Source organism: Schistocerca piceifrons, chromosome 2 (genome assembly GCF_021461385.2).
Source record: "Schistocerca piceifrons isolate TAMUIC-IGC-003096 chromosome 2, iqSchPice1.1, whole genome shotgun sequence".
Lineage (NCBI taxonomy): Eukaryota > Metazoa > Arthropoda > Insecta > Orthoptera > Acrididae > Schistocerca > Schistocerca piceifrons.
The window spans coordinates 477,412,013-477,438,508 of NC_060139.1; the positions used below are offsets into that span (position 1 = coordinate 477,412,013).

Sequence of the window (26,496 nt, forward strand, 5' to 3'; positions counted from 1 at the left end):
AAACCAGCTCCAGCCCATGAAGTGTCAACTATCTGGAAATTTTAATCAGATTATAGGTAACAATAGCTAACTCAGGAAGAGTGGTACAATAATGTAAAACAGTATTAGGCATTACTTATTATATGTTATGGAGTCAGCCATCTTACCACTTACATTTGAGTAATCTTATTGACAAAGTCCAAATTTAACACAGAAGATATTGTTATTGAATGACATGGACGAAAATTTCTGTACTACACGCAGCACGAGAAGCTAAAATTACACTGTGCAGATTACCCATGCCTCAGATAGTGATGTGTTGACATTCTCAAAATGTTTCCTGAATTTGATGAATGGGTTTCTCTAGATTTAACCACGACTTTTCATCCTTTTAGTGTATATTTCATTTTCCATTTTTAAATGTAAATTCTTTATTGAGATGTGGTACATACAGCATAGAATAACAGACAACTTCAGATGATTATAAGTCCTTTCGCTGTCAAGCCATTTATAATCGCTCTTTCCATTTAGTTGTTAATATTGGATATAGTTAATATAAAGGGTAAAGAGAGACTGGCAAGCTATAATGATGAAATGACCAATGAAAATCAGCGTAACCTATGTTGTAGATGTATCTTTAACATGATGATGTGTGACCGTGAAAGGATGATAAATCAGTTTTGTGTGTCAGAATTCACTTTCAATAAAAACGTTCATAAATCGGCATTGGATTCCATGATCATGTACCTTAATAAAGATAGACTTGTTTTATGGAATGTGCTGTGAGCACTTACGACTGTGACACTGGCAGCCAAGCTATTGCATCATTGTATTAAGATGATCAACAATGAATAAGTGCTGAAAGCCATTAAAAATTATCGGATAAGAACAAAAGAAAATAATACAAATGAAACCTTCACCAGAAGATGATGAGAATAACTCCCATTGAAAAGTCGCAGAATTCAAATGCAGCCACCTATATGGAAGCCTGAGAAGATTTCATCAGCAGCATATGTTGGGAAAGCCTACATTCACACAAATTAATCAAGTAAATATTCATATTATTGTAATTCAGCTTTTTTAAAATAACATCATAAGACATCACCTTTTATTCCATTCATTCACTAACACAGAAGAGAGTACAAGACAGTACTGAGACACTAGCGTTTGTTCTAAAACCAAATTCGGAGCGAAAAAAAGTCATAGGGCATACGTCTGAGATCGGGAAACTGTGATGATGACAGATTATGGGTTTACGACATTCATGTAAACCTTTATATTTACAAGAATAACCTAATATTCGGAGGGTGCACCTGTTTAAATTCAGAGAAAAATCCTCCAGAACCTGTCTCACACAAAAATAGCTACTGATTTTGATGACTAACTACAATATAGGTTTTGGTTGCCCCAGAGATGACCCATGTTCAGTGTGAGACATATCTGGAATTGACTGTACTGAAATTGACTTATTGATAAACAACAGGAAATATGTAACTCAGATACAAACTTTCAACATGCAGCAACAGCCTCTATCGACTTAACATGACCTATGCAGGAGGAAAGAAGACATGGTTACAAGATTAAATGTTCTGAACGTTTGAACCCCAGAAAATCTATTATTAAGAAAGCCACTGCCCATCACGTCACGTCCCATCAGGACATTCTGCAATGTATTTCCAATGGCTGCATCCACGGTTGCCATCCCATCACATAACGTTTCTTGGGAAGAACGTCTGGTGTCTACTGTCATCTGTCCATTGTTGATCATGTGACACCCAAGCATGTTGCCTCCTAGCACATGGCCATGCACGCTTCTCCATATTTCGTTTCATCATGGTTTCTAGGATTGATATCAGTTGTTTGTTGTTTGATCTTTTTGTTATTTGTTATAAATTGTTTGCTTTCGTTATTTCTTTTGTTAAAATATATAATTTTGTAATAAATGATGAAATATTAATTGAAACAGTGAGGTGACACTCTGAATTCTATGAAATGGGCTTACTAAATTATTTGCCATTCATTTCAAGTATAAAGTGGATTTTTATACATACCAGTCCTGTATTCAATATTTTACAATGAAAAGGATTACAATCTGGCTGCAGCTTGAACTGAAAAAAGCACTGTGGGTAGGATCAGATCGATTACTAAATGGAATTTATTTGTATGATAATAATAATAATAATAATAAAAATAATAATAATTTACTGTCATTCAGCACGTTACAGCAATAGACAAAGTTAAGAGCATACATTTCTCCATGTACTTTAGTTTGCATGAAATGGTTAAAGGAAGAAACCACATATTACAAAGCAGTACGTTGATCCCCAAAAAATCATCCAAAGTGTAAAAAAGATTGTTTACTAGTAGCTTATACAATTTGGCTACAAAAATATTTACAGGGAATTCTTTGAAATCTTTGCTTAGTCTGTTAAACATCCTTAGTGCTAGGACTAGGTAGGAGTTCTGTCACTTATATAGTCAATGATGTGTAGTCAGTGATGTGGCATGCCTACACATGATTAATAGAATATCAATCTCAAATTAAATTTTGAAAATTGTTTCCAATGTACAACAGAATATTATAAATAAATAGGTTTATTACTGTCAGAAATTGAAATTTAATGTACAGAGGTTTACAGTGTTCTGATTTATTGAAATCAGTGATTAATCTTAACACTTTTATTCTGCCAAACTACTATGTCCTTTTTGTGACAACTACTACCCACAAGAAAATTCAGTATGATATAATGCTTTGGAAGAAAGGTAAGTATGCTGATCTTACATAGTTATCTCGAACATGTCTTTTTAAATTTCTAATTAAATAAATAACTCTTGAAAGCCTACCTGATATATTTTTGATGACTTGTTCCCAGGTCAATTTGTTGTCAATAGTAACATATAAAAATTTTACGGTTTCTACTTTATGGCAGTTAGGCATCTCCTCCAACCTAAAGTAAAGTTGCTGGGTTTTACTTACATTTAGCAAGAAATCATTCACTCTGAACCATAATCAAGATTGAGCAAAGGTATTTTCGGTCAGTGTTTTCAGTGTGGCTAGATCTGATCTTTAATGTAGAAAAGTTGTGTCATCGGTTTACATTATTGTGTGGGAATTTATGACTTAAGGCAGATCATTAATTGTTAACAGAAACAGTAAATGTCTGAGCATCGCCTCTTGTGGCACTCCAGACCTAACATAAACCAAATTCTCTCTACCAATGCAGACAACTTGTTGGCGATTCTGTACGAAAGATTTAAACATATTTATACTGTTGCCATCAGAACCGTAATACAGTAGCTTATTCAACAAAATATTATTCTCTACACGATCAAATGCTCTGCTCTGGTCACAAAACTAGGACAATTTTACTAGGGAATCCTTTGTGTCAGTTGTAGATTTACCTTTCCTAAATCCTAATTGTTTATCGCTGATTATATTTGATTTGCCCAAGTAAACACAAACTTGACTGTACATTATCGTTTGAAATTTTTTAGAAAAAAACAGGTGTTATGGATATAGCTCTATAGCTAGTGGGACAGTTCTTCTAACCTCTTTTTTTATATATAAGGACATTTCTAGAAATTTTTAGTTTATCATGGAGCTTACTTTCAACTAGACATTTACACAATTAGTTAAAGTATAAATTATATATAAGTCTATAACATCTTTCAACAAATTACATGACAAATCATGATAATCAACACTAGATGAAGATTTGAAATTTTTCACTATTTTCGGGATAGTATTTGGTTACCTGCTGTGAACGTGAAAGTCATCAGGAAAGGCTTTTTATAGCAATTGCCCATTACATTAGGTGCAGTTTCAGGAGGTTTGCTTATCAAACTACTAATTTCTTCAATGGATTTTATACAATATTTATTAAATTGTTCTGGAGTTATGACAATGTCTTCTCTTTGTTTAGTTAGCAATAAAGTTAATTACACTCCAAGCTTTTTTGTATTTGTTTATTATATTATGTAGTTTCGTTGCTTCATTGATTGCCAGTCTGTATTTATACTTAGCTCTAGCATACAATTCTTTGTACACTTCTGATTTACAATTTTATACAGCCCAGAATACAGAATAACAGTATTTTTCAATTGCCCTGACTGTGGAGTATACCATTCCATGTTTTTCTTTTTTTTTGTAATTACTAGTAACATTTACTGCACATTTGTTAAAGGGATGTTACTTTCGAATATATTTAAAAATACATAGAAAATCTCAGTAAAAACTATATCAGAGGAACAATGCTGAAGCATCCTAAAAAGGGAGTCCCAACTCAAGCAAGTGAGGGCATGTCTAAACCTGTCCATCCTCTTTGTACTCATTGGTCTAGTAGTCACAATTTTGGATTTTGGGTCGGCGCAATCTGAAGGTACATTACTAAGACTGGTAAATACTGCATCATGATCCGAGAAAGGGAAACTAATTATATTAGTGTATATGCAAGTTCTCTTAATATTTGTAAATATATTGTCTAGACAGGCTGAACCCCTTGTAGGTTACAGTTAACGTAGTATATATTAAATTGTTGAAGCAAGTATATGAGCTCTGTCACAGTGCTTTGTTCTGCAGAACATCAAAACGTAAATTGACGTCTCCTCCGAAGACAATATTATATTTCTCCCATTTTGGTATACTAAAGTACATTAAGAGCCCCTCAGGTTTCTCAAGGAATGTATGTGGGTCATTACTGAGTGACCTATACACTACTATGAATACTAGTGTAATACTCTCGATTATTACGTGTTTTTACATATATTGCTACACCACCATGTAAGTAATGTACTGTAGCAACTAAGTAATGCATAATTATTCATTTCACATGGCAGCATCCACAGTGGATGTCACGTCACGTCACATTACAGCATTGTCAAGGTTTATTGGGAAGATAGTTTTGATGGCTGATGGCATCCATCCATTGTTGATCATTTGACCCTAAAGCTCATTTCCTCCTGAAACATGGCCATGCACACATATCCTTATTTCGATTCGCCATGGTTTTCGTGGTTGATAAAGTTGCTTGTTGTTTGTTTTTTATTATTTGTTCTAAATTGCTTTTTTATTGTTTCTTTTGTTACAATTCGTAATTTTATGGTAAATGACGAAAGTAATTGAAGCAATGAGGTAGCAGTCTGAATTATACGACGTGAGTGAACCACATTGGCATCTACTGCATTTATAAGGTAGATTTTTAAACATACCAATACCGTGTTTAATATTTTTCACTTAAACTGACTGCAATATGGCTGTAACTTGGAGTGCGAAAAGTAGATCAGATACAAACCATATGAGCCCAATGAATGTCATTTTTGTACAAAAGCGGGCTCCAGCACCCACATATATGAGCTATCGCATAGTGAGTGTACAATTCACGAGTAAAAAGAATTGGAAATAAAATTCCAGTTGAAAATCGTGTTGTGAAGATCGCAAAAAATACTTGATCATAGCCATGCGAGTTGGCATTGTGTGATGGACAGTGTGAGTACACATAGATGTGACGGTGCAAAGATGTGATTGTGCTGTGACAGCCGGTTTGAATTGGATTTTACCATAATAATCTGCTTCTTCCTGATATTTCAGCCAATGAAACATATTAACACAGGCATTTCTCATTCTATTCATTCGCTTTTTTCTGAGAAATCTGTATTTTATACATATGACGAAACACGCATTCCAACAAATGTAACTCCTTTATACTTTAGACTACGATCAGAGTGAGTAGTACCTTTATAAACAAAACAAGCAAGTATCGTGAATTAAACAGCTTTCACGACTCGTAAGGATCAAATCATCTACTGGTAAAGTCTGGGGCAATGAAGGTGGCGGACGTCTGCTTCAAGTTTTTGACGTCATACACGGCCACCTCTATTATAGGCGGCCGTGCGTCATGACAGCTCTACTAATTTTTACCATCATGGCTTTGACGGTCAATAGTATAAGAACTCTGATTTGTGTGTAAACATGGGGGCAGTTGTGTCAAATATACGAAGTTTGCATTGTTGTAATGCGCCGTGATGTCATTTCTTTCTCGTTACATTGTATTGTTGTTCTAAGAAAATGGATGAATCACATGTGAAAACTATTATTTTTCTCTTGTGGAACGACAGATTTGCTCGCACCTCAGTTTTATCCATCTTTACTCTTGCCTTAATTGTTATCCTATCTTTAAGGTAAGCTGTTAGACTTTTTGTCACAAAATTGCATGACGTAAACTCATTTATATAAGCTTTGCGTAGCTTCAGTAAACACCGCTGGACATCTGTCGTGATACAATTAGCGTTTATCCACAAGCCCCCATTAGCTATACAGAGCGAGGAGGCGCACTGCTTAATACACTCTACTCACATTCATCAGGGTTGAAGTACAAATCCCGTTCTAGCCACGCGGATCTACGTTTTCCATGATTTTCGTAAATCGATTAAAGTGAATATTGGTATGGTACCTAGGAAAAGGACGCGGCTAACAACCCAGTTCGAGGTGATGCCCCGTCTCTAATGACATTCTCCTCAACTGGGCGTTAAACATTGACCTTGCATAATTCCTCCATTTCGTTACAAGCTTCGGAGATATTACATTATATTTATTGGATATAATGACAATTCGTTTTGCATTATTATCAGTGAAAAGCATGGTTCTGCGAGACTGGCATTGTGACATATGATAGATCGTTTGTATCAACGGGGTCTTTGTTACACAGGAATCTAAGACAAAACGCGATCTTCAATGGAGCCCATTCTGATTGTGGGTGTTACCCATAGTCAAAATCCTGTATTTTAAAGTTTATGAAATAGGAAGTGTTTAGGGTAATTGGGTCATGGACACAGCTTGTAACAATGCTTTGACATGGCTGGAGGTGGGATGGTGTACAGAACAGAATCCCTGTGGCCCTGATGTGGAGTGGGAGCAGTGCGCAACGGCCTTGGGCTGTGAAAGAGAACATCTGACATCCTTGAAGGTGGTGATTGTATCCATCTCACCCAGCACCATAGGGATTCTTTTCTGCACACTATCTGAGCTCCAAGCCATGTCAAACCACTGCTACAGTGTATGTCCATGGCCCAGCTAGTCATGACCTTCTCTTATTCTCAAATATGAAATGACCCAAAATGTCTGTGCTCGAACCTGTGCCTCAGTGGAGAAAAACAAACTCTTGAATTCTGCCAGCTGCAGGGATTGGTGGTCTGGCAGTAAGTAATCTTAGAAGTTCATTACCACAATCTACATTTAAAAATATATAAAAAATAAAAGAACCATTGATGCGAACAAAGTATTGTCATTGTTGTATTCTCTTCCTGGTTCCATTCAAATGACATCACACACATCCTTTTTACAGAATGGATGAAGGTAGGTTTGGAAGACAATGAACTTCTGCATATTAGAGATAGCAATATCTTTCTTCATTGAGGGGGCTGTTGTTGTCTTTGACATGTATGCTGTTGATTGCCCTGAGATTTTCGCATTTTTGTCCAAAAAACATACTTCAGAGCCCTTCTGGGACATAATTTGTCAACATGATCAAACATTTTTTAGGGTTAGACATTGCTTTATAAAGAGCTGATTTCAGATTTGCTTTCAGTCTAATAAACATCTCCTGACAGTTCAGAGGCTCTACAAATGTCATACCTTCCATCTTTAGTTGATTTAATGGATTACAGTGCTTAACAACGTTGGTTATTAACTCTGTGTTGTAGCAGTCCAGGTTGCTGACTGTTATGTAGTTAATCAAGGATAGCAGGATGTTGAGCTTGGGTGACCTCAAGCAATGGGTAATGTTGGGTTTGTGGTGATAGCAAAGTCAGAAAGTGTCCATATACAGAAACCACTGAGGAGGTGGACTGTGATGTTGGCAGTGCTGCAGCAGCCTGCTGGGACAGCCTTGTTGAGTAGGTGGTGGGAACACAGAGAGGTGACAGGTGCTGTAGGCAGTCCAGGAAGCAACAAGTTTGACTCAGCATAGTATGAAGCACTGGCATGCACTTAATGGCTCCAGTAGAGTGAACCAAATTCCAAATCTGATAGCATCGAGCTAGCTCTGGCAAGTAGCAGGCCTGTGACTGCGTATAGTAGCTGGTGTGGACAGAGGAGGCACCCATCTTATGCTGAGATTGGAGTTGAAGTCAGGATCAGAGTGGAAGTGCAGCATGGCACCATCAGAGTGTATTAATTCCTGTCATGTGGCCATAGTCATGTAGGAAATATGTCAGAAGCATAGTGTGATGTCAGAACAGGACAGGTCCAACATTGCGTGATGAGAGACAAGTCTCCAGTCCAAGTGAACTTCGGCTGTATGGAGGCGTAGGTATATTCGTCCAGGCATTGTCATTTTGGCAAAAAGCCTTGCTTGTTGACATGTAGGTTTGAAAAGCGCTGTCCATGCACGGTCATGAGGTAACCTGGCCCATTATAGGACAGCTTGTGGAGTGCAGGATGCTGAGGTAGCAGTATTAAGGGTGCATACAACTGGAGTTTCATAACTGGTCACCCAGTAGACTGCCTGCTGTGGCCCGCTCTTGCTGATACCAAAACAGTGGAATCACTCACATTGCTAATAAAGGACTGTAATTTTTTGAGACTGTTAGAAGCAGGCAGTTTGTTGATTGTTTGTATGTGCTGTGAGTTGCTCTGGGACCATTCTTGTCTAGTTGTTGCTGATTTGCAGTGTTGTAAGAATTTTAGTGCAGGTAGAAAGAAAGTGGATCTCATGTAGTGACATTTGAGACTATTGCTTTATAAAGTGTGAAGTAATGTTTGCAGGTTCATCATATGAGTGTTCAGATTGCACCTGTTCTGATGATGTCATCAGTATATTCTGTGCTCTGAAAAAGTGATATACTGATTGCTCAAAATTGTGCTAAAATGTTATAAAATCACATCTGGTTCCACATGGTAAGCAGTTGTATTCGAAGAAGAGCCCAAAAGGCATATTAATAACCATTATCTTCTTTGTCTGTTATTGTGGGTGGAATTGCAGATAGACATCTACCTATCTTTGAAATACAGGGTGATTCAAAAAGAATACCACAACTTTAAAAATGTGTATTTAATGAAAGAAACATAATATAACCTCCTGTTATACATCATTACAAAGAGTATTTAAAAAGGTTTTTTTTTTCACTCAAAAACAAGTTCAGAGATGTTCAATATGGCACCCTCCAGACACACAAGCAATATCAACCAGATACTCCAACTCGTTCCACACTCTCTGTAGCATATCAGGCGTAACAGTTTGGATAGCTGCTGTTATTTCTCGTTTCAAATCATCAATGGTGGCTGGGAGAGGTGGCCGAAACACCATATCCTTAACATACCCCCATAAGAAAAAATCGCAGGGGGTAAGATCAGGGCTTCTTGGAGGCCAGTGATGAAGTGCTCTGTCACGGGCTGCCTGGCGGCCGATCCATCGCCTCGGGTAGTTGACGTTCAGGTAGTTACGGACAGATAAGTGCCAATGTGGTGGCGCTCCATCCTGCTGAAATATGAATTGTTGAGCTTCTTGTTCGAGCTGAGGGAACAGCCAATTCTCTAACATCTCCAGATACTGTAGTCCAGTTACAGTAGCACCTTCGAAGAAAAAGGGACAAAAAACTTTATTGGCTGAAATGGCGAACAAATGTACAACTAAATGAAACTTTATAGCTCCCTTAATTCGCCGACAGATAGTGCTTAGCTCTGCCTTTTGTTGTTGCAGAGTTTTAAATTCCTAAAGTTGTGGTATTCTTTTTGAATCACCCTCTATATATCCCTCCTGGTAATCCGGCAATTAATTCCTCTGTTCATGGAATTTGGGAGGTAACATCTTCAGATTGGGCAATGACCAAAAATCTGAGTGTGCCAAAGGGCGATTATGACTCTTTGAGGTTATGCTTGGTGACCAGTGATGCGACCCATTGGCGTGATGAAACACATAACCACTTATTGGCGCAGTCAATCTAATTCCTTCTTTATATTGTCTGCTGAACAAATAAATCTAGTTCAGCCATAACAGAACATGATAATGTGGATGATTTCATTATGATGTGACATTTTAAGTAGTTGTACAACTTTTTATGGGGGGGGGCGGGGGGAGGGGGGGGGGGCATTGTGATCGTGCCATAGAATTCAAACCTTCAAGAGGGATGATCTCTGAAACTACGCTAAAAACTTCACGAATTTGATGTTTAAGTAACACATGTTACTGAGGTGCAGAAGTAATGGGATATCTCCTAATATTGTGTCAGACACCCTTTTGCCTAGTGCAGCAACTCATGGCTTGGACTCAACAAGTCTTTGGAATTCCCCTGCAGAAATATTGAGCCATGTTGCCTCTACAGCCATCCACAATTGCAAACGTGTTGCTGGTGCATGGTTTATGTCCCGTAAATGTCGGTGGGATTCATGTCAGGCGATTTCAGTAGCCAAATCATTCACTCAAATTGCCGAGAATGTTCTTCACACCAGTCATGAACAAGTGTGGCTCGGTGACATGACATTGTTTGTGAACATGAACTCCATGGATGACTGTGAATGGTCTCCCAAGTAGATGAACATAACCATTTCCAGTCACTGATCAGTTCAGCTGGACCAGAGGACACAATCAATTCCTTGTAAATCCAACCCACACCATTATGGAGCCACCACCAGCTTGCAAAGTGCCTTGTTGACATTTTGGGTCCATGGCTTCGTGAAGTCTGCACCACAGTTGAACCCTACCGTCAGCTCTTACCAACTGAAATTGGGACTCATCCCACCAGGCCACAGTTTTCCAGTCATCTAGAGTCCAACTAATATGGTAACAAACCCAGGACAGACACTGTAAGTGATGTGCCAATAGCAGAGGCACTCGAGTCGGTTGTCTGCTGCCGTAGCCCATTAATGCCAAATTTCGCTGCACTGTCCTAACGGGTATGTTTGTCGTATATCCCACATTAATTTTTGCAGTTGTTTTGCCCAATGTTCTTTGTTTCTTAACACTGACAAGTGTACACAAATGCCGCTGCTCTTGGTCATTAACTGAAGGCTGTTGGCCACTGCGCAGTCCGTGGTGATAGGTAATGCCTGAAATTTGGTATTGTCAGCACACTGTTGACATTTGAGCTTGGGATATTGAATTCCCTAACTATTTCTGAAATGGAATGTCCCATGCATCTGGCTCCAACTACCAGTCTGCGTTCAGAGTCTGTTAATTCCTGTCACATGGCTATAATTATGTAGGAAACAGTTTCACATGAATCATCTGAGTACAAATGACAGTTCTGCCAATGAACTGCCCTTTTATACTTTGTGTACACAATACTACCGCCATATGTTTATGTGGACATCGCTACCCCATGACTTGTCACGTCAGTGTATTGGAAGCCTTAAAAATTATTTCAACTAGCACATAATGTTAATTCTCATTTAACTTCTATATAACTGGCTGAAATAACAGTTTGCCTTGTAAGGGGTAATAGCTTTATGTAAGTTGTCTAAACTTCATTAATTGCTGCATTGGAGATGTAGTAGACTGATACACATCTTCATTGATAATAGACAAAGACAAGTGTGAATCTTAAAATAATCTGTGCGAGATTTAGCTGAGTGGGTAACCCCCAAGTAATTTACGTATGACACTAACTTGCAATTTTCCTATAACTTTATTATGATGGAGTAACATGTTAAGAGAATGAAGCATTAGAGGATAAAGAAGACAGTAACGATAGCTTTGTTATAGATTTTTGCTTTCTCACACTTCAGCCACTTACTGTGTCACAGTCAATGTTCTTTGAGTTGCTGCAGAGACTTTGTGAGTTGTTGGAACAGTGAGGTCTTCCTCCAGTGACAGACTAGACAACTTTAAAGTCTGATAACTGTACTTTTAGATCAGAGATAAGCAGTGGCAACACCATCAAAGTTCTATTGTAGCACAGTAAAATGAGGGTGATTGCTATCCTTTTTCTGGCACTGCATGAATTTCAATGTGGCCATTTCTATATATGTGCGTGGAGATTACTAGGTAACATGCTAAAATGGTCTTCTAAAAGAAGATTTAGTTTCTGAATCAGCTTGTTGAGTGTCGTATTGGAAGACAACTGGCAATCACATTGCAAATCTTCAAATATACAAGGTGAACCTGAATTCCATAAAATCTCAGATGTTGTTCATAGATATTTTCTGGGTATTTTGGTATAACGGACCTGTGGTCTTCAGTAGCTCAGGGCAAGTAATAATGTAATTGTGTTTTATTTAATTTTTTATGTTAATTACCCACCTTCACAATAGCTGAAAAGCTTATAACATGCAGGCAACAAAATAAACAGATCAAAACACTAAGTAGTGCAGCAACCCGCAGACTATGTACAGATGCAAAAGTAATGTTATGTGATTGTCAGCACTGTGACAACAGCTCAGCATAGCATCATGATGTTGGTCCAAGACAGAACTGAGCAGTACTGAATGCAATTACTCTTTAATGGGCCATCATAAAGCAGTGTTCCGTTTTCAGAAATCTCAGGAAAAGTCCCCAAACAACCTCTGACTGAAAATTCAGCTACTGCTAATAAGAGTCTAAGTCGCTACTTTCCTCACTAAATATTAGAAATTGTAGCAACTATTTGATTTAATTCTTTGGATATACGGGGTTGGATAAAGATATGGAAACACCAAGTACGCAACACATTACCGTGCCAAATATGGTCAAGGAAACTGTTGGTTTCGAAATGGCTTTCACTCATTTGAGAATGAATAAATACAGGTTCTTTGTGGTGGGAAGTTCAGGTAACACCAATGGAGTTAGATGGAATTCTGCACCTTCTAACTAAAGTAAACCACAAAGTCTCAATAATATTAAGATTTCATGACTGTGGTGACCAGGAGAGATATAACAATTCATCATTGTACTCACAAAACCAGTCCTGGACTATGAGAGCTGTGTGGACAGTGGCTCTGTCATCTTGGAACATAGCATCACCCTTGGGGCAAACATTACACCATGGAATGGAACTGATCAGCCAGAATGGTCACATAATCTTTGGCAGTAACACAGCCTTGCAGAGTAACCATGTGGGCCTCGGAGTACCTTGATATGGCTGCCCAAATGTAACGCCGAGCCTCTGCCTAGTTTCACTCTTGGGACTTAAAGTCGGCCAGAACTTGGAAACCATATGAAACAAGACTCAGCTGACCAAATAACTTTCTCCAATTGACCTGAGGTCCAGGTTTTATGACTTTGGCACCACGTTTTCTTGCTATGGGCATTTGCATCACTTATGTGTCATTCTGGAATTCCAGCTCTCCCTGTGATTCCCTGCTTGTAGAGCTTCCTTCTTTTTGTTTTGGTGTTGACAGAGTTCATGAGTGTGAAATTCAGTTCTGCAGTGACTTTTGAAGCTGTCATCCCCTTATTTTTCCTTACAATCCTCTTCAATGGCTGTCTGTCACTATCACTCAGCAGACACTTTCATTTGTGTTGGACTTAGCAGATGATTTCAGTTACCTTAGCTCCAACATAGTGCACTCACAGCTACACAGAACACTGTTCTCACCACAGTTGACACTTGCAGTGTATTGAGGACATTGCACAGATGCCATCTGTGGTCAAATACAAAAGCACAACATGTGGGCTTGGCTGTAATCTACATTTATGTTCAAGCATGCATTTCTTCCAGTGTTTAAATATCTTTGTCCAATCCCTGGACTTAGTGCTGTAGGATCTGCTTTAACAGCTGTTGCTTGTTTTCAAAGAATTTTATATTCTGCATTTGCCATGCAACTGGCTGTTCCTGTCCCGCCATCATCTCTTCCTGATGTTATCATTCCTGATGTTCATGCAGCTTTTTCTTATGGTGGTAGCTGTTCCCCAATGACAGCTTAAAAAATTCCAATTCTATCCTGAACTTCGAAATCACTACTGAATAAATAAGGAAGTGCTATATTTTTCATTTATTACATTGTTGTTATTGGTGTATTATTATTATACAGCTTTGTTCAGCTCTTCAGCAGCTCCATGGAATGCACTTTATATGCACACTTACATGATGAAGCTTATCCAGCTCACACTCTGGTTTAAGAATGTTTCAAGAAAGTTTAAGTCTTTAGCACATGTTCAGATCTAAGTGTGTCCAGACAGAAACAGGGTCTGTTGCATAGCTCAGAACTTGGTTTCATAACTGAACTACATATATTTATTACAGTACCACCCTAGAAGCTCCAAGGAATGGGTACAGACACAAACAATGATAGGTCTAAAGATGCATAGTCATTGCAGGCTAAAGAGAAATCTGGTGTAGGAACGTTCAAAATAAGACCAGTCTGTAGCACAAGTTCCAGTACCAGATATACGAGCAGATAGTCCAAGTGCAGTCCACGAGGGGGGTGGGGTGGGGGTGGGGTGGGGGGGGGGGGGGGGGGAAGAAGAAGAAGAAGAAGAAGAAGACTGTTACATGGATCTGATGATTTATTCTTTTTCGCACTCCTCTTCTTTCTACACTTAACTCCCTGTTTCTTTTTCCTCTTTCTTCTGCCACTTTTGTTTATCCTACTACTATTTCTTCTTTCTTCTCTTGTCTATCACGTCTTCCTGCTGCTTCTGTCTTACATTCATCGGTATTTAGTACCAGTTTTGTTCTTTTCTTCATTATCTTTTTCATTTGCTTTTTGTGGCTGATTCATTGTACTTCAAGACTTTATCTTAATGTTGTGTCGATGACAAGCTATGGCTGTTACTTCAATTTATTGCTTGAATCTAGAGCTAGACTTGTGAATATACTTTTTGATGTAAAAATATACCTTTATACTTTGCTATTAATATTAAGGCAAAATTGAAGAAAAAGTAAAATTTTATATTTGCACTTGTCTACTTATATAGTTTGCTCTACTGTTTTATATATTTCTGCACAAGTAATTTAATTACAACTCATTGAATAGCTGAAGTGCCGAGTTGTCGGTACACTCATAAATAAGATATTGCTCTCTTTCAGGCAAATGATCCTTCAGAGCTATGGTGATAAATACATAAATGTAGCACCCAGTTCCACCTTTCTGTGGTCTGAACAAGCTCACGGGTGCTCTGTCCCTACGCTGTGGACCTGTTGTCTCCCTCCCAGCCATGAACCACCTACCTCTAATCCTTCCTCACATCCTTTCCCCTGTTGCCCATTCCACCTGACACTAATTCTCACCTCAGTCAAACTGGTATGATGCAGTCAACTAGAACAGCGTAGTCTTACTTTGTGTGTGTGTGTGTGTGTGTGTGTGTGTGTGTGTGTGTGTGAGTGTGTGTGTATGTGTGCGCGCGCACACATGTTTGCATGAAAATATTTGGTAATATGTTATCTTTACTGCTTAAATTATTCATATTTCACCAAGGGCTTTACATTAACATTCTACAGTACGTTTCCTTGGTAGACATTTTAAGTACTTGAATATTTAACTTCATTTATCTGTTTGTGTTATGAATGCTTGTCATTGTTTTCTGTTTATTTCAGTTTTCTTTCTGGTCTACTAGTTCTTGGAGCATATATAGGAGGTTTCATTGCTTTTAGCTCAGTTTTCAGGTAAGAGTAAAGACTTTTCTTTACTTTAATAGATTTGTAGTTCACATTGTTAAATTGCATTATCTCCTATCTATATTTTAGTGTTGAGCCTTCCAAGTGCTCCTACATCATTGTTGCTCACTGTTTCTGTAGCATTATGTCAGCCATTCTTACTGTGTAGTGCTAAATGGTGAGCAGCATGGGAAGCTGGAACAACATCAGTTGGACTCACAGACTTGCCAAAGCTGAGTTTCATGAACTGAGGGATGTGGGATGGCCAACACTGCCAATTCTCTTTATCCCTAATTTGCTGACAAGCTTCAACAGCCATTAAAGTATTCAGCACAACAATGTAATGTCATACGCCACAGCAAATAATATTATTATTATTAAGCATTACAATCCATGAAGGCTTTTTGCTGCAGAATGGACAATGTTGAACCACTTTGCTCTGTCTTTACAAGTAATTTGCCACTGTCTGTCATGTCCTAGTTTTCTGAGATCGTCTTGAATATTGTCCAAGTATCTCATGCGTGGGCGTCCAAGAGGTCGTCTTCCGGTGGGAATCTCTTCAGTCACTTTCTTGATGGTCCTGTTTGGTGGTGCTCTGATGACATGCCCTATCCATTTCAGTCTTTTGGCTTTAATTTTGGCCACTATATCGGAGTCTTTATATAATTTGTAAATTTCATTGTTATTTAGCAATCTCCATTCATCACTGATCCTATCTCTTATGGGTCCAAATATTTTTCTCAAAATTTTTCGTTCAAATACTCTTAATCTGTTTTCCTCTTTTTTTGTGAGAGTCCAGGTTTCAGATCCATAGGTGAGTACTGGTATAATCAATGATTTGTATACTTGTAGTTTGGTGTTCCTAGAAATTAACTTGCTTTTGAAAACTGTCAAGAGACTATAGTAGCATTTGTTAGCCTTCTGAATTCGTGATTCTATTTCAATTTTTATGGAGTTGTCAGAGGTTACTATTGTACCAAGGTAATTAAACTCATTTGTCTTTGTGAAAGCTGTGTTATTAATTTGCAGTACATTATTATTTGATGGATAGCGGGATAAGATAAAGTACATTGTTTTGTCTGTATTCAGCTGGAGGCCTGTGCCATTTGTGGCTTTAATTAATTGTGCTGTAAGAAGCTTCAAATCATTCTCACTGTCAGATAATAATGCAATGTCATCAGCGTATGCTACAATGTTAATTTTGCTTTCCAGTTGTGCTCCAATTTGTAGTAGCTTTACTTTTTGGATTATTCTATTGATTACTATGTTAAAAAGAACTGGTGAGAGTGAATCCCCTTGTTTGACTCCAGTTTTAACCTCAAAGTCTTCAGAAAGTTTGCTAGCTACTTTTATTTTGTATTTTGAGTTTAAAGTGCAAGATTTTATTAAATTTATCAATTTGTTAGGGATGCCAATCTGCCTCATGCACTTCCATAAATATTCCCTGTTGATACTGTCAAAAGCTTTTTTAAAATCAATGAAAAGCATATGTACATTTTGATTGAATTCATATTTCTTTTCACCCAACATCCTTAGGACATATATATTGTCGATAGTCGATCTGTTAGGTCTAAATCCACATTGGGCATCATCTAGGGAGTCTTCAAATAATAGTCTTAGCTTAAATGAGGGTAGAATTATTTATAAAAAAGACACTAAAGCTCAATGTGCCATGCATAGATGAAGTGAGTTGTTCTTGAGGCAGTAAGAACAGTTGTAAACAACCCTTGGGGCGCCAGCTACACAGCAGCTGCTTTAGACTTATTAAGGAATGCCGTGTTCTGCCTCAGGCAACTATAATTTCTCAAGCTGCTTGATGGAATGAAGTTGTTTTCAGAAAAGGAAAAGGTCTGATAGTTCCCAGAATAAATTGTCATAATTAGCTGAACTCAGTGGACTCAACCCAAAGTTTCTTGATTAGAGCAGACCTCTTACAATTTCTCCCAGTAGAGTGTACACCATTGATTTAGTACCGCTGCATATTTACCAAGTTCCTTCCTATTCCAGTACATTTTCCATCCATTAATGTCTCCAGAATATTCTGTTACTGAACAACTGCTTCATAGTGCAACTGTATGCCATAAAAGCACATCAGTTATTTAGTTGTATTCATACAAAGCAAACTTGATTACTGTTACTATCAGTTACTGGCCTATCTGACTGAAACAAAGATTTACATTATTGTAGAACAGCTAAGATTCAAAGCTATTATTTGACAAATGTTTTCTCTCTGCTTATGACTGTTGATCCTCTGTCATAGTTGGACAATGCCCCAACAATAGCAATTTCATCCAAAGTAAAATAATGACCTTGCCACTCCAGACTTCATGTGTAATGTAACATGGTGAACATTGCCAAACAAAAGAGAATGGATGTTCAATTGAAAACTTACTTGTTTATATTTAAATATGTAAGGGAAATTTATTGAAATGCAGGTGGTGTGAGGTGCAGCAAAACATTACATAAATTACACAACACCTAATAAATAATAACCTTAATACTCTAAGAGAATAGTTAAGGTAACAATCTCAAAGTAGTTTTTATTTTATTTTTTTAATCATAGTCAATCGTACACACTGACACTTAAACACATGTTAGAAAAGTATCCTTCCATCTTTTTGTCATCTTTTAATGACAGTATGTCATGAATATTCATCTCACAACTGTGTCAGTACATACAGTATGGTTTCACAGTCACTAGTATGTTGTCTTAGGTTTGTGTGAATATTAACATATGTTCTAATAATGTGAAGTGCACCTTGAATGTATGAAAGCTCGAAAAGCAGCAAAAGAGGGCTTAAATTGTTAGGTAGCCAGCATCCTCATGGTCCAGAAGTGAAACCAGTTTCAAAGAGGTTGTCACAGTGAGCCATGAGAACACTGGCTATCTCACTTTCATACAGGACGTGATAAAGAAACGGGGAACAATTTATATGAAAATGCAACCACTTGACTGTTATTTATTAGCTGTACGTAATAAACAGTATACAAACATAGGAACAAAAATTGTTTTTCTTACAATTTGTATGTTTTTGAAAAACAGGAAATGCAAACAAATTCATGACATTCCTTACAGATTGTGTTTGTTTTTACTACAAGCTTATGCCCTTCATTTCTTCCTTTATCTCTTGAAATCTTTAAGTAGCTACTTCTGTACCTCTTCGAGATTTTTGTATTTTACTTGTCTCTTTGCATGCTCTCTACTAGGTTGTGGCTCTTGAAACTTTTAGAAGATTGATTGGAAGTCGGTGTATCAGCAATGTTCTCCAAAAGGCTCATGATTATTTCCTCCCTAAAATTCTTTATAGGAATATTTGTCTTGGTAAATATTTTGTACAAAAAGTGAGTGCTTACAACTGCTATGTTGAACATAATTTCAAATGCCGCAGTATGGAACCATCTTATTGTTTTCCTCAGTAGTGAAAAATAACTTGACATCTGGTCTGACACATCGATTCCTTGCTATGCTGCATTATAATCCAAAATGGCAGCAGGCTTAAATATTTCCTCTCTGGTTTTCTTGCTTTTCTTCCCAGTGATGTGCATTTCGATGCCATGGTTAGTAGTAAGAAACATCACATCTCTTTTCTTGTGCCATTTTCCTACTATTCCATTAGGTTCTCTTCCAATGAGTTTGCCTTTTCTTATTTGTCCTGTAATGGTGGGGACCAAATGCTTTCTGTTTTTCTCTGGGTACCTACAATGTTGGTATTTCCATCCAGCAAATGTCTAGCTCATGACACACTTGTGTAATAGTTGTCAGTAACAATTGTACGTCCCTTATCTATATGTTTTTCCATTAAATCTAAAACTACTGTTTCTGCAAGATTTTTGCTGACATTGTACAACTGTCCTGTGTAAACAATCATTCTAAGTGTATAACCGGCTTGGTTACAAAGTTTGAATACCTTGATTCCATATCTTTGGGTCTTGCTGTGGATGTACTGACGAAATAAAAGTCATTCTCAAAAGGGCACCATCGACTCATTCACTGCTAGCATCTCTCCCAGTCTATATTGTGAGCAAAATTTACTCTGGATCATATCAAAGAGTTTTCGCATCATGAATATACAATCACTTTTATCTGCAGTTGCGTTGTCCTTGAAATGGACGAACCTCAAATCACACCAAAGAACTTGTGCATCTTGAAATTATATTCATTAAAAGTTGTAGATTTGTTTGCAACATGTTAATATGTATGTATATATGTTATTACTGTTTTGTAATTATAGTGTTGAGATAAAGTGAGCATAGAATGCTTTACTGTGATATTGAAAACCTAAGTCACCTTGACTGCACCATTCTCTGGTAATTTTACCTACTTTACAAAATGACATGCATTGAGACCAAGTACATGCTGTAGAATTATTTGTTTCTGTCCAGTCTGTATTCTGTTTCAGTTACTTGGTAGTCAAATACATCATTGTAATAATTAATCTTTTTATGTAAGAAATATAGAACGGGTGTTGGATATTGATCCTAAATAGGTTGAGGGACTCAACCTACTGTCACTCATATATTCATTGAAGACTATAAATTATTTGTCAATCATTTTTTGGCACTTTATTTTTACAAGTCCGTCTTAATCATACAGATTTCTTACACTTTATTACCGGTTTTGGCTACTGCCATCTTCAGATCTGTTACAAAAATAAGTATTGTGCAAGCAACAGGTTCAATTAGTTAACGCTAAATCTAACAAGGCCTAGTGATACACAAAATATAATAGTATAAAATATTTATAGGCACGTATAGCTGCCATACATACTATTAAAATGTTCTGATGTAAATCATCGTCAAGTTAAACATGTGAGTACATGGTACAAGCCGATAATACTCAGTTTGCACCTGGTATTTACATATGCCAGCAGAGGGCACTTTAGCTAGAGTGCATACTAAACCAGTGTCACCAATGTGATGATTAAATTGTGGTATGCACAGCCATTAGTTAAAAATTATTTTTTAAAATTACTTCCCATAACAAAATGAGTGTCTGACGATAAAATGCATACTGATGTGAAATTGGAGTCATACTTAAAATACCATAAAAAAATACAAATACTAATATAATAAACCCACTAGCCTGACTAGGTAAAACATACAACTTACATAAAAGCTAGTATAAAATGTGCAGCAATAAAATAAAATATCTAAAAATCTTCCAGCCTAACATATCAGTTACCATAAATGTAACTGTAGTACAATTAATAAAATAATAACTCTACATTAAAGTCAAAAATCGATAGTTGATATTCTATCCAGTGTCTTGTCTCAGTGGCGACATGTCATGGTATCTTTCTTTTCCTGTGGTGGATCTTTCAGAGGAAGGCCCAGTCTCTTTGTCAGCGGCAGCTGGCGCACATCAATCCGCTAGGGTGCTCTATGTTACTCAAACTAGTAGGTCTCTGAATATATCAAAATAAGTATTTAGATTGAACTCATTCTGTTCATTCAGCAGTAATTCTGTTTGTCATTTCCTGTGCACATAAATCTCCATTTCTTCGAATAAGTTCAGTAACTGTCCCTTTGGCGCCCTATGCAACACTTTCATATTATTGTCTGTGCTTCCTGTCTGACCAATATAAATACTGTCACGGTCTTGGCAGCTGATCTTATAAACACCAAACCCCATATATTTATTGCTGTTGTTGTCAACTATATGCCGTAGCTTACAACCAATTGTACCTACCATTTGACACCCAATTTTCATTTTCGTTTTTCTGAAGGTCTGCGCAATTCTGTCAGAAAATGCACCATTATACTTCATAGCAACAAACTTCTTGCCCTCTGGTTCTCTTGACACCTTCCTGTCACATATTTTTGAGTTTAGTTTGTAATAAAGTTTCATTGCATCACGATCTTTTTATCCATTTGCCTTAGCTACTTGTCTAATTGTGCTTAATTCTTCTACCTCGTCATTAGGAGTAAGTGGCAGTTTTAGCATCCTGTTGATCATAACCCTGAAATATGCCCATTTATGCTTCCCAGAGTGACAGGATTTCACAGTTATAATTGTGTCAGTGGCTGTTAACTCCCAAAATATGCTAATCTTATGTCTTTCGTCTCTTTTAGTTAACCTAAGATCCAAAGAACTTATACATCCTTCTTCTCAAATTCAACTGTGTATTTAATTTTTTCGTGCACCCCACCCATTCTTTCCGCTTTCTCACATATTTCCCTTTCGTCACCTTTGTACAGTAGTACGATATCATCTACATATCATCTGTAATAGTTCAAAAAACTTATTTTCTAGCTCATTCACAAATATCTCAGCTAAAGTACCAGACAAACTGTTGGCCATTGCAAGTCCGTCCTTCTGATAAAACATCTTGTTAAATTTAAAATAGGCTAATTAAATGACAACACAATTTCTAAAACTTCCAAAAGTTTTACCATTTCACCCTGACTAATCTTCTTATATGTTAGCAAGTTCTTCCTTATAATTTCCAACATATCGTTTATCGGGATGTTGGTATATAGGTTAACAATGTCAAAGGAAGCCCATGCAGCTCCAGCTTGGATTGGTACATCTTTAATCTCATTCGCAAATTTGTAACTTCATTATATTAGTATTTGTACTTTATATGGTATTTTAAGTATGAATCCAATTTCACATCAGTATGCATTTTATTGTCAGACACTCATTTTGTCATGGGAAGTAATTTTAAAAAATAATTTTTAACTAATGGCTGTGCATACCACAATTTAATCATCACATTGGCGACACTGGTTTAGTATGCACTCTAGCTAAAGTGCCCTCTGCTTGCATGTATAAATATCAGGTGCAAACCGAGTATTATCAGCATATACCATGTACTCACTTGTTTAACTTGATGATGATTTACATCAGAATATTTTAATCGTATGTATGGCAGCTATATGTGGTTATAAACATTTTATCCTTTTATATGTTGTGTACCACTAGAACTTGTTAGATTTAGTGTTAACTAATTGAACCTGTTGCTTACACAATACTTATTTTTTTAACAGATCTGAAGATGGCAGTAGCCAAAACTGGTAATAAAGTGTAAGACATCTGTGTGATTAAGACGGACTTGTAAAAATAAAGTACTATCAATCACTTTCAAAAAGCTTAGTGCTGTAACTACCAGTTTTGTGTGCGCACCACTTCATAGTTCGTGCATTATTCGGCTGCTAGGGGGCACCTGGCGTGCTAATATGACAGAAGTTGCGTGTGCTGCCTGCCGGCAGTGCCACCTTTTAGAACTTTTGTCTATAAGGTCTGGAGTGCAGGGCTCCACCGGCCTCTTGTGTGTTGCTTATCTTATTGTACCTTGTCTTCCATGTATGTGAACTGTTCAAGCAATAAATTACAGTGTTCTTGAGTTAGAACTCTTTTTGGTGATGAGTATGGTATTCAAGACGATGTGTTCCACTTCTGTCCTCTGAGTTTAATTTCCATGGAGGCAGTGCTTAAATCTCTTCTCAAGCAACAGCAGGTGCTGACTGTTGCCATTTCCAGTTTAATGAGTGCTTGTCACAATCTTCGGTCCCACTAACAACGTATCTGCCACTGTTTCCTGCATTTGATCGTGCAGCGGAAGACTGGCACACTTACGTAGAACACTTACCACAACATTTGCAGCTATTTCAGGTAAGAGACGTAAACTTGCGCAGGTCCCTTTGTTTTGCCATGGGTTTCACTTCATGGGCATCAGTTGTGTTAGCTCGCCTCCTTACAAGAACCTTCAAGTTTTTCTTTCGATTAGATCTGTGAGATACTTTGTACGTATCACTGTAAACATACTCATATTAATGCAGCTCATGCGGAGTTTTACCACAGCCAAAAGCAGCCAAAACAGTCAAACATGGCACAGGCAGCAGAACTACATGGACTTAGCCATAATTGTAATTTTGTGACAAGTATCTATAAGGGATGGGTCATGATGCAATAATATGTTTCTTTCCTGGTAGGGAAGTTTGAGAATGAGCTCTACGGTGTAAAAATTCTACACTTACAATTGTATTGAACGTAGCTCAGTCATTTGAATTTTCACAGCTACAGGCATTCAGATAGAAGCCTGGTCAGAATTTTCAGAAATCAGTTGCTCTGATCCCACCTCAGTTTGCAAGGAAATGTAGATGCTATTGCACAAGTCCAGCAGACATCTCAGCATCATATAGGTAATAAGTATTAACCACAACAACAGTCTGCGTCACAACAGTGACAGCCTCGTGCTCTGCTGCTTCATGCCCATACTGCTTCATTTGACACAAATGGACCATGTGTCCCTAGTGCCGGGCAACGTGTAATAGGTGGCGTAAGAAAGGACACAGTGCTTCTGTATGTAACTCCTTTCCAAACTTCATTGAGGTTGAAATGGACATGGATGCGAGCAGTGTAACAGCAGTGATGGTGTCTCAAAGCAAGTTATACATTGAAGTTTGTTTTTATGTTTAAGAGACCACTGAGAATACAGGTGGACACAGGTCCAGCAGCAATGTTGGTCAGTTCTCAGACTTGTGTGAGTTTGCGTTCTCCCCATCTGACTCCAGTGTCATGGAGGCTCATGAGTTATAATGAACAACAGATTTCCATCTTGGGACAATTTTCTGCCCCTGTGACTTCCGTTCATTAATGTTCCTAATTGTGGACAATGCTTACACTGAAAATCTGTTTTGTTTGGACACTTCTAAACTGTTTGGGTTCTCCATTGGTGATGAAGTGCATTTGGTTTTGTCTCTCTTTTCCCAGGACTGGGTTGTGCAGCAGAATTTCAGGCTCTTATTACGATGAAACAGTCTGTCTGGTGCCGTTTTTTCCGGGTCCACCCAGAACCCATAACTTAACGGGATCAAGTAAAACTGAATTAATGCACAGTCCATCAGTGATATCTATCTTTTGCTGCCCTCTGAGTAGCTGTCAGGAAAATTATCAGGGGGTTGTTATTTTTCAAAGACTGAGTTGGCAGAGGCATATTTACAGCTCCCACATGACGAGGAACCTAAGCGCCTTCTAGTTATCAATGCCCCGGTCCTATCAGTACCAGCATTTGCATTTTGGTGTGGTAAGTGCATCTGCTATTTTTCAATGCTACTTAGAGCAACTTATTGCATCAGGTCCAGGATCCATCAACTATTTAGATGACATAGTAGTGTCTGATGGCTCTACAGAGAAACATTTGCAGAACATTCATGCTCCATTTTTTGTTTTACAGTCTGCAGGGTTAAAGTGCAATTTGGACAAGACGTAGTTTTTTCAACCATCTAATATTTATTTGGGTTTTGTAGTGTTGCGTGCTAGCATTAAACAATTGCGCCAGTATATTGATGCTATTGCCATGTTGCCGCACTCCATGTCTATTAAGGAATTACAGGCATTTTACGCAAAATTGTGTACTACTACAAATTCGTACCATATGCTGCTTCTGTGACACAACCACTCCAGACATTATCACATAAAGATGTTCCTTTCCACTGGTCCCCGGATTGCGACTAGGCATTCAAGTTATTGAATTGTAAGCTGCAGTCGGTCCCCTGTTTGGTAACTTTTCAGTCGGGCCAGGCCCCATGTTAGTGAAGGATGTGTCTGAGTTTGGCCTTGGCACCATCCTTGTTCATAAGTATGAAAATGTATCTGAACACTCTATTGCGTATGCCTCTAAACTCTTAAATTCAGCACAACAGCATTATTTTCAGATAGAGAAAGAGACTTTGGTGATCTTATATGCTCTAAAAAACTTTCATGTTTTTTTTATACATGTGTAAGTTTCACCTGATCACAGACCACAAATCACTGGTGTCTCTTTTTAGCCCTTTGGCATCCTTGCCAGACAAAGCTGCACACCAGTTACAGTGGTGGGTGCTTTCCCTGTCACAATGCAATTATGAGATAAATTTTCGACCAACGTGCAAATGCTGACGTCATATCGCATTTTCCGGTTGATCTGAATCCAGAGTTTGATAAGGAGAAATTACTTTGTTTTCATTTAGATGTTCAACCTCAAAATGCTGTTGATAGTTTTCCAATTACTAGCACTGAAATTGAAGCTGCAGATCCTGTTTTAAGTAAAACTGTTTCTTTTGCACAACATGACTGGCTGGACAGATCTCTGGGCTGTGCTTCTGATCCTTTGTGAAATTATTTTTAATTACAAAATCATCTTGGGCAGTGTGCTACTGTTAGCTATGCAGGACACTGCTCCCCAGATTGTAGTCCTGTCCACCCTTTGGCATGAAGTTAGGCATTTATTACATGTGAACCACTGGTGTGTGTCATGTACAAAAGCGTTAGCACTCAGGCATGTTTTCTGGCCAGGCATGAATGGGAAAATAGTGCGAGTTGTTGGGGTCTGCTCATAGTGTGTCACCCAGCAGGCTGCTCCCCATGCTGCTTTGTCTCCGTTGCCAGATCCACAGCAGCCTTGGGAAGGAGTTCATGTAGATTTTGTGATACCTCTTTTGAATTTCTACTGGCTTGTCTTAATTATTCTAAGTTTATGTATGTGGTGCATTGTCTGTCCACTTTTGCGGTGACAACAATTTCAGCTTTGTCAAAAATTTTTGCCGTGGGAAGTCTTCAGTCTGTGTTAGTTACAGATAATGGCCCCCAGTTCATACCTCAGGAATTTGAAGATTTATGTAGAAGAAGTGGTACTCTTTGTATGACGGCTCCTCCTTTTCATCCTCAATTGAATGGGGAAGCAGGATGACTCTTATGGACATTTAAGACTCAGATAAAACAATACATTTTGGGTATGTCACTGGAAGTAGCTCTTGATTGATTCCCTAGTTCTTATAGGTTCACCCCTCTTTAGCGATAAGAGTCTGACAGAGTTGTTGCATGGTCGTCAGCCCAGAACCCTGCCACATCTGCTTTGACCGATGTGAGGCCATCCATTGGCACTACGCTCCTGGCCTGGCACAGCCCTTTGAGCTCGCTGGTTTGGCTGCCAGCTGAAACAGGTGCCAACTGTAATTGAGAGTACAAATGGCTGAAGCCTCCCCATCAATCGCATTGCTGAGGGGAGGACATCGCAACACGTTGAC

The 26,496-nt window shown here is 38.0% G+C and overlaps 1 protein-coding gene across 2 annotated transcripts in view; it reads left to right on the forward strand.

Moving 5' to 3' along the window:
• Window positions 1–5,895: 5,895 nt before the first annotated feature.
• The window catches only part of LOC124777066 (sorting nexin-14-like), a 235,220-nt gene continuing 214,619 nt past the window's right edge, over window positions 5,896–26,496 (forward strand). For both annotated transcript variants that reach the window (XM_047252339.1, XM_047252340.1), the window contains exons 1-2: window positions 5,896–6,156; window positions 15,427–15,495. In XM_047252339.1, the coding sequence (XP_047108295.1) occupies window positions 6,044–6,156; window positions 15,427–15,495 (182 nt within the window). In that variant the 5' untranslated portion in view covers window positions 5,896–6,043. The remainder of the gene's footprint in view (window positions 6,157–15,426; window positions 15,496–26,496) is intronic.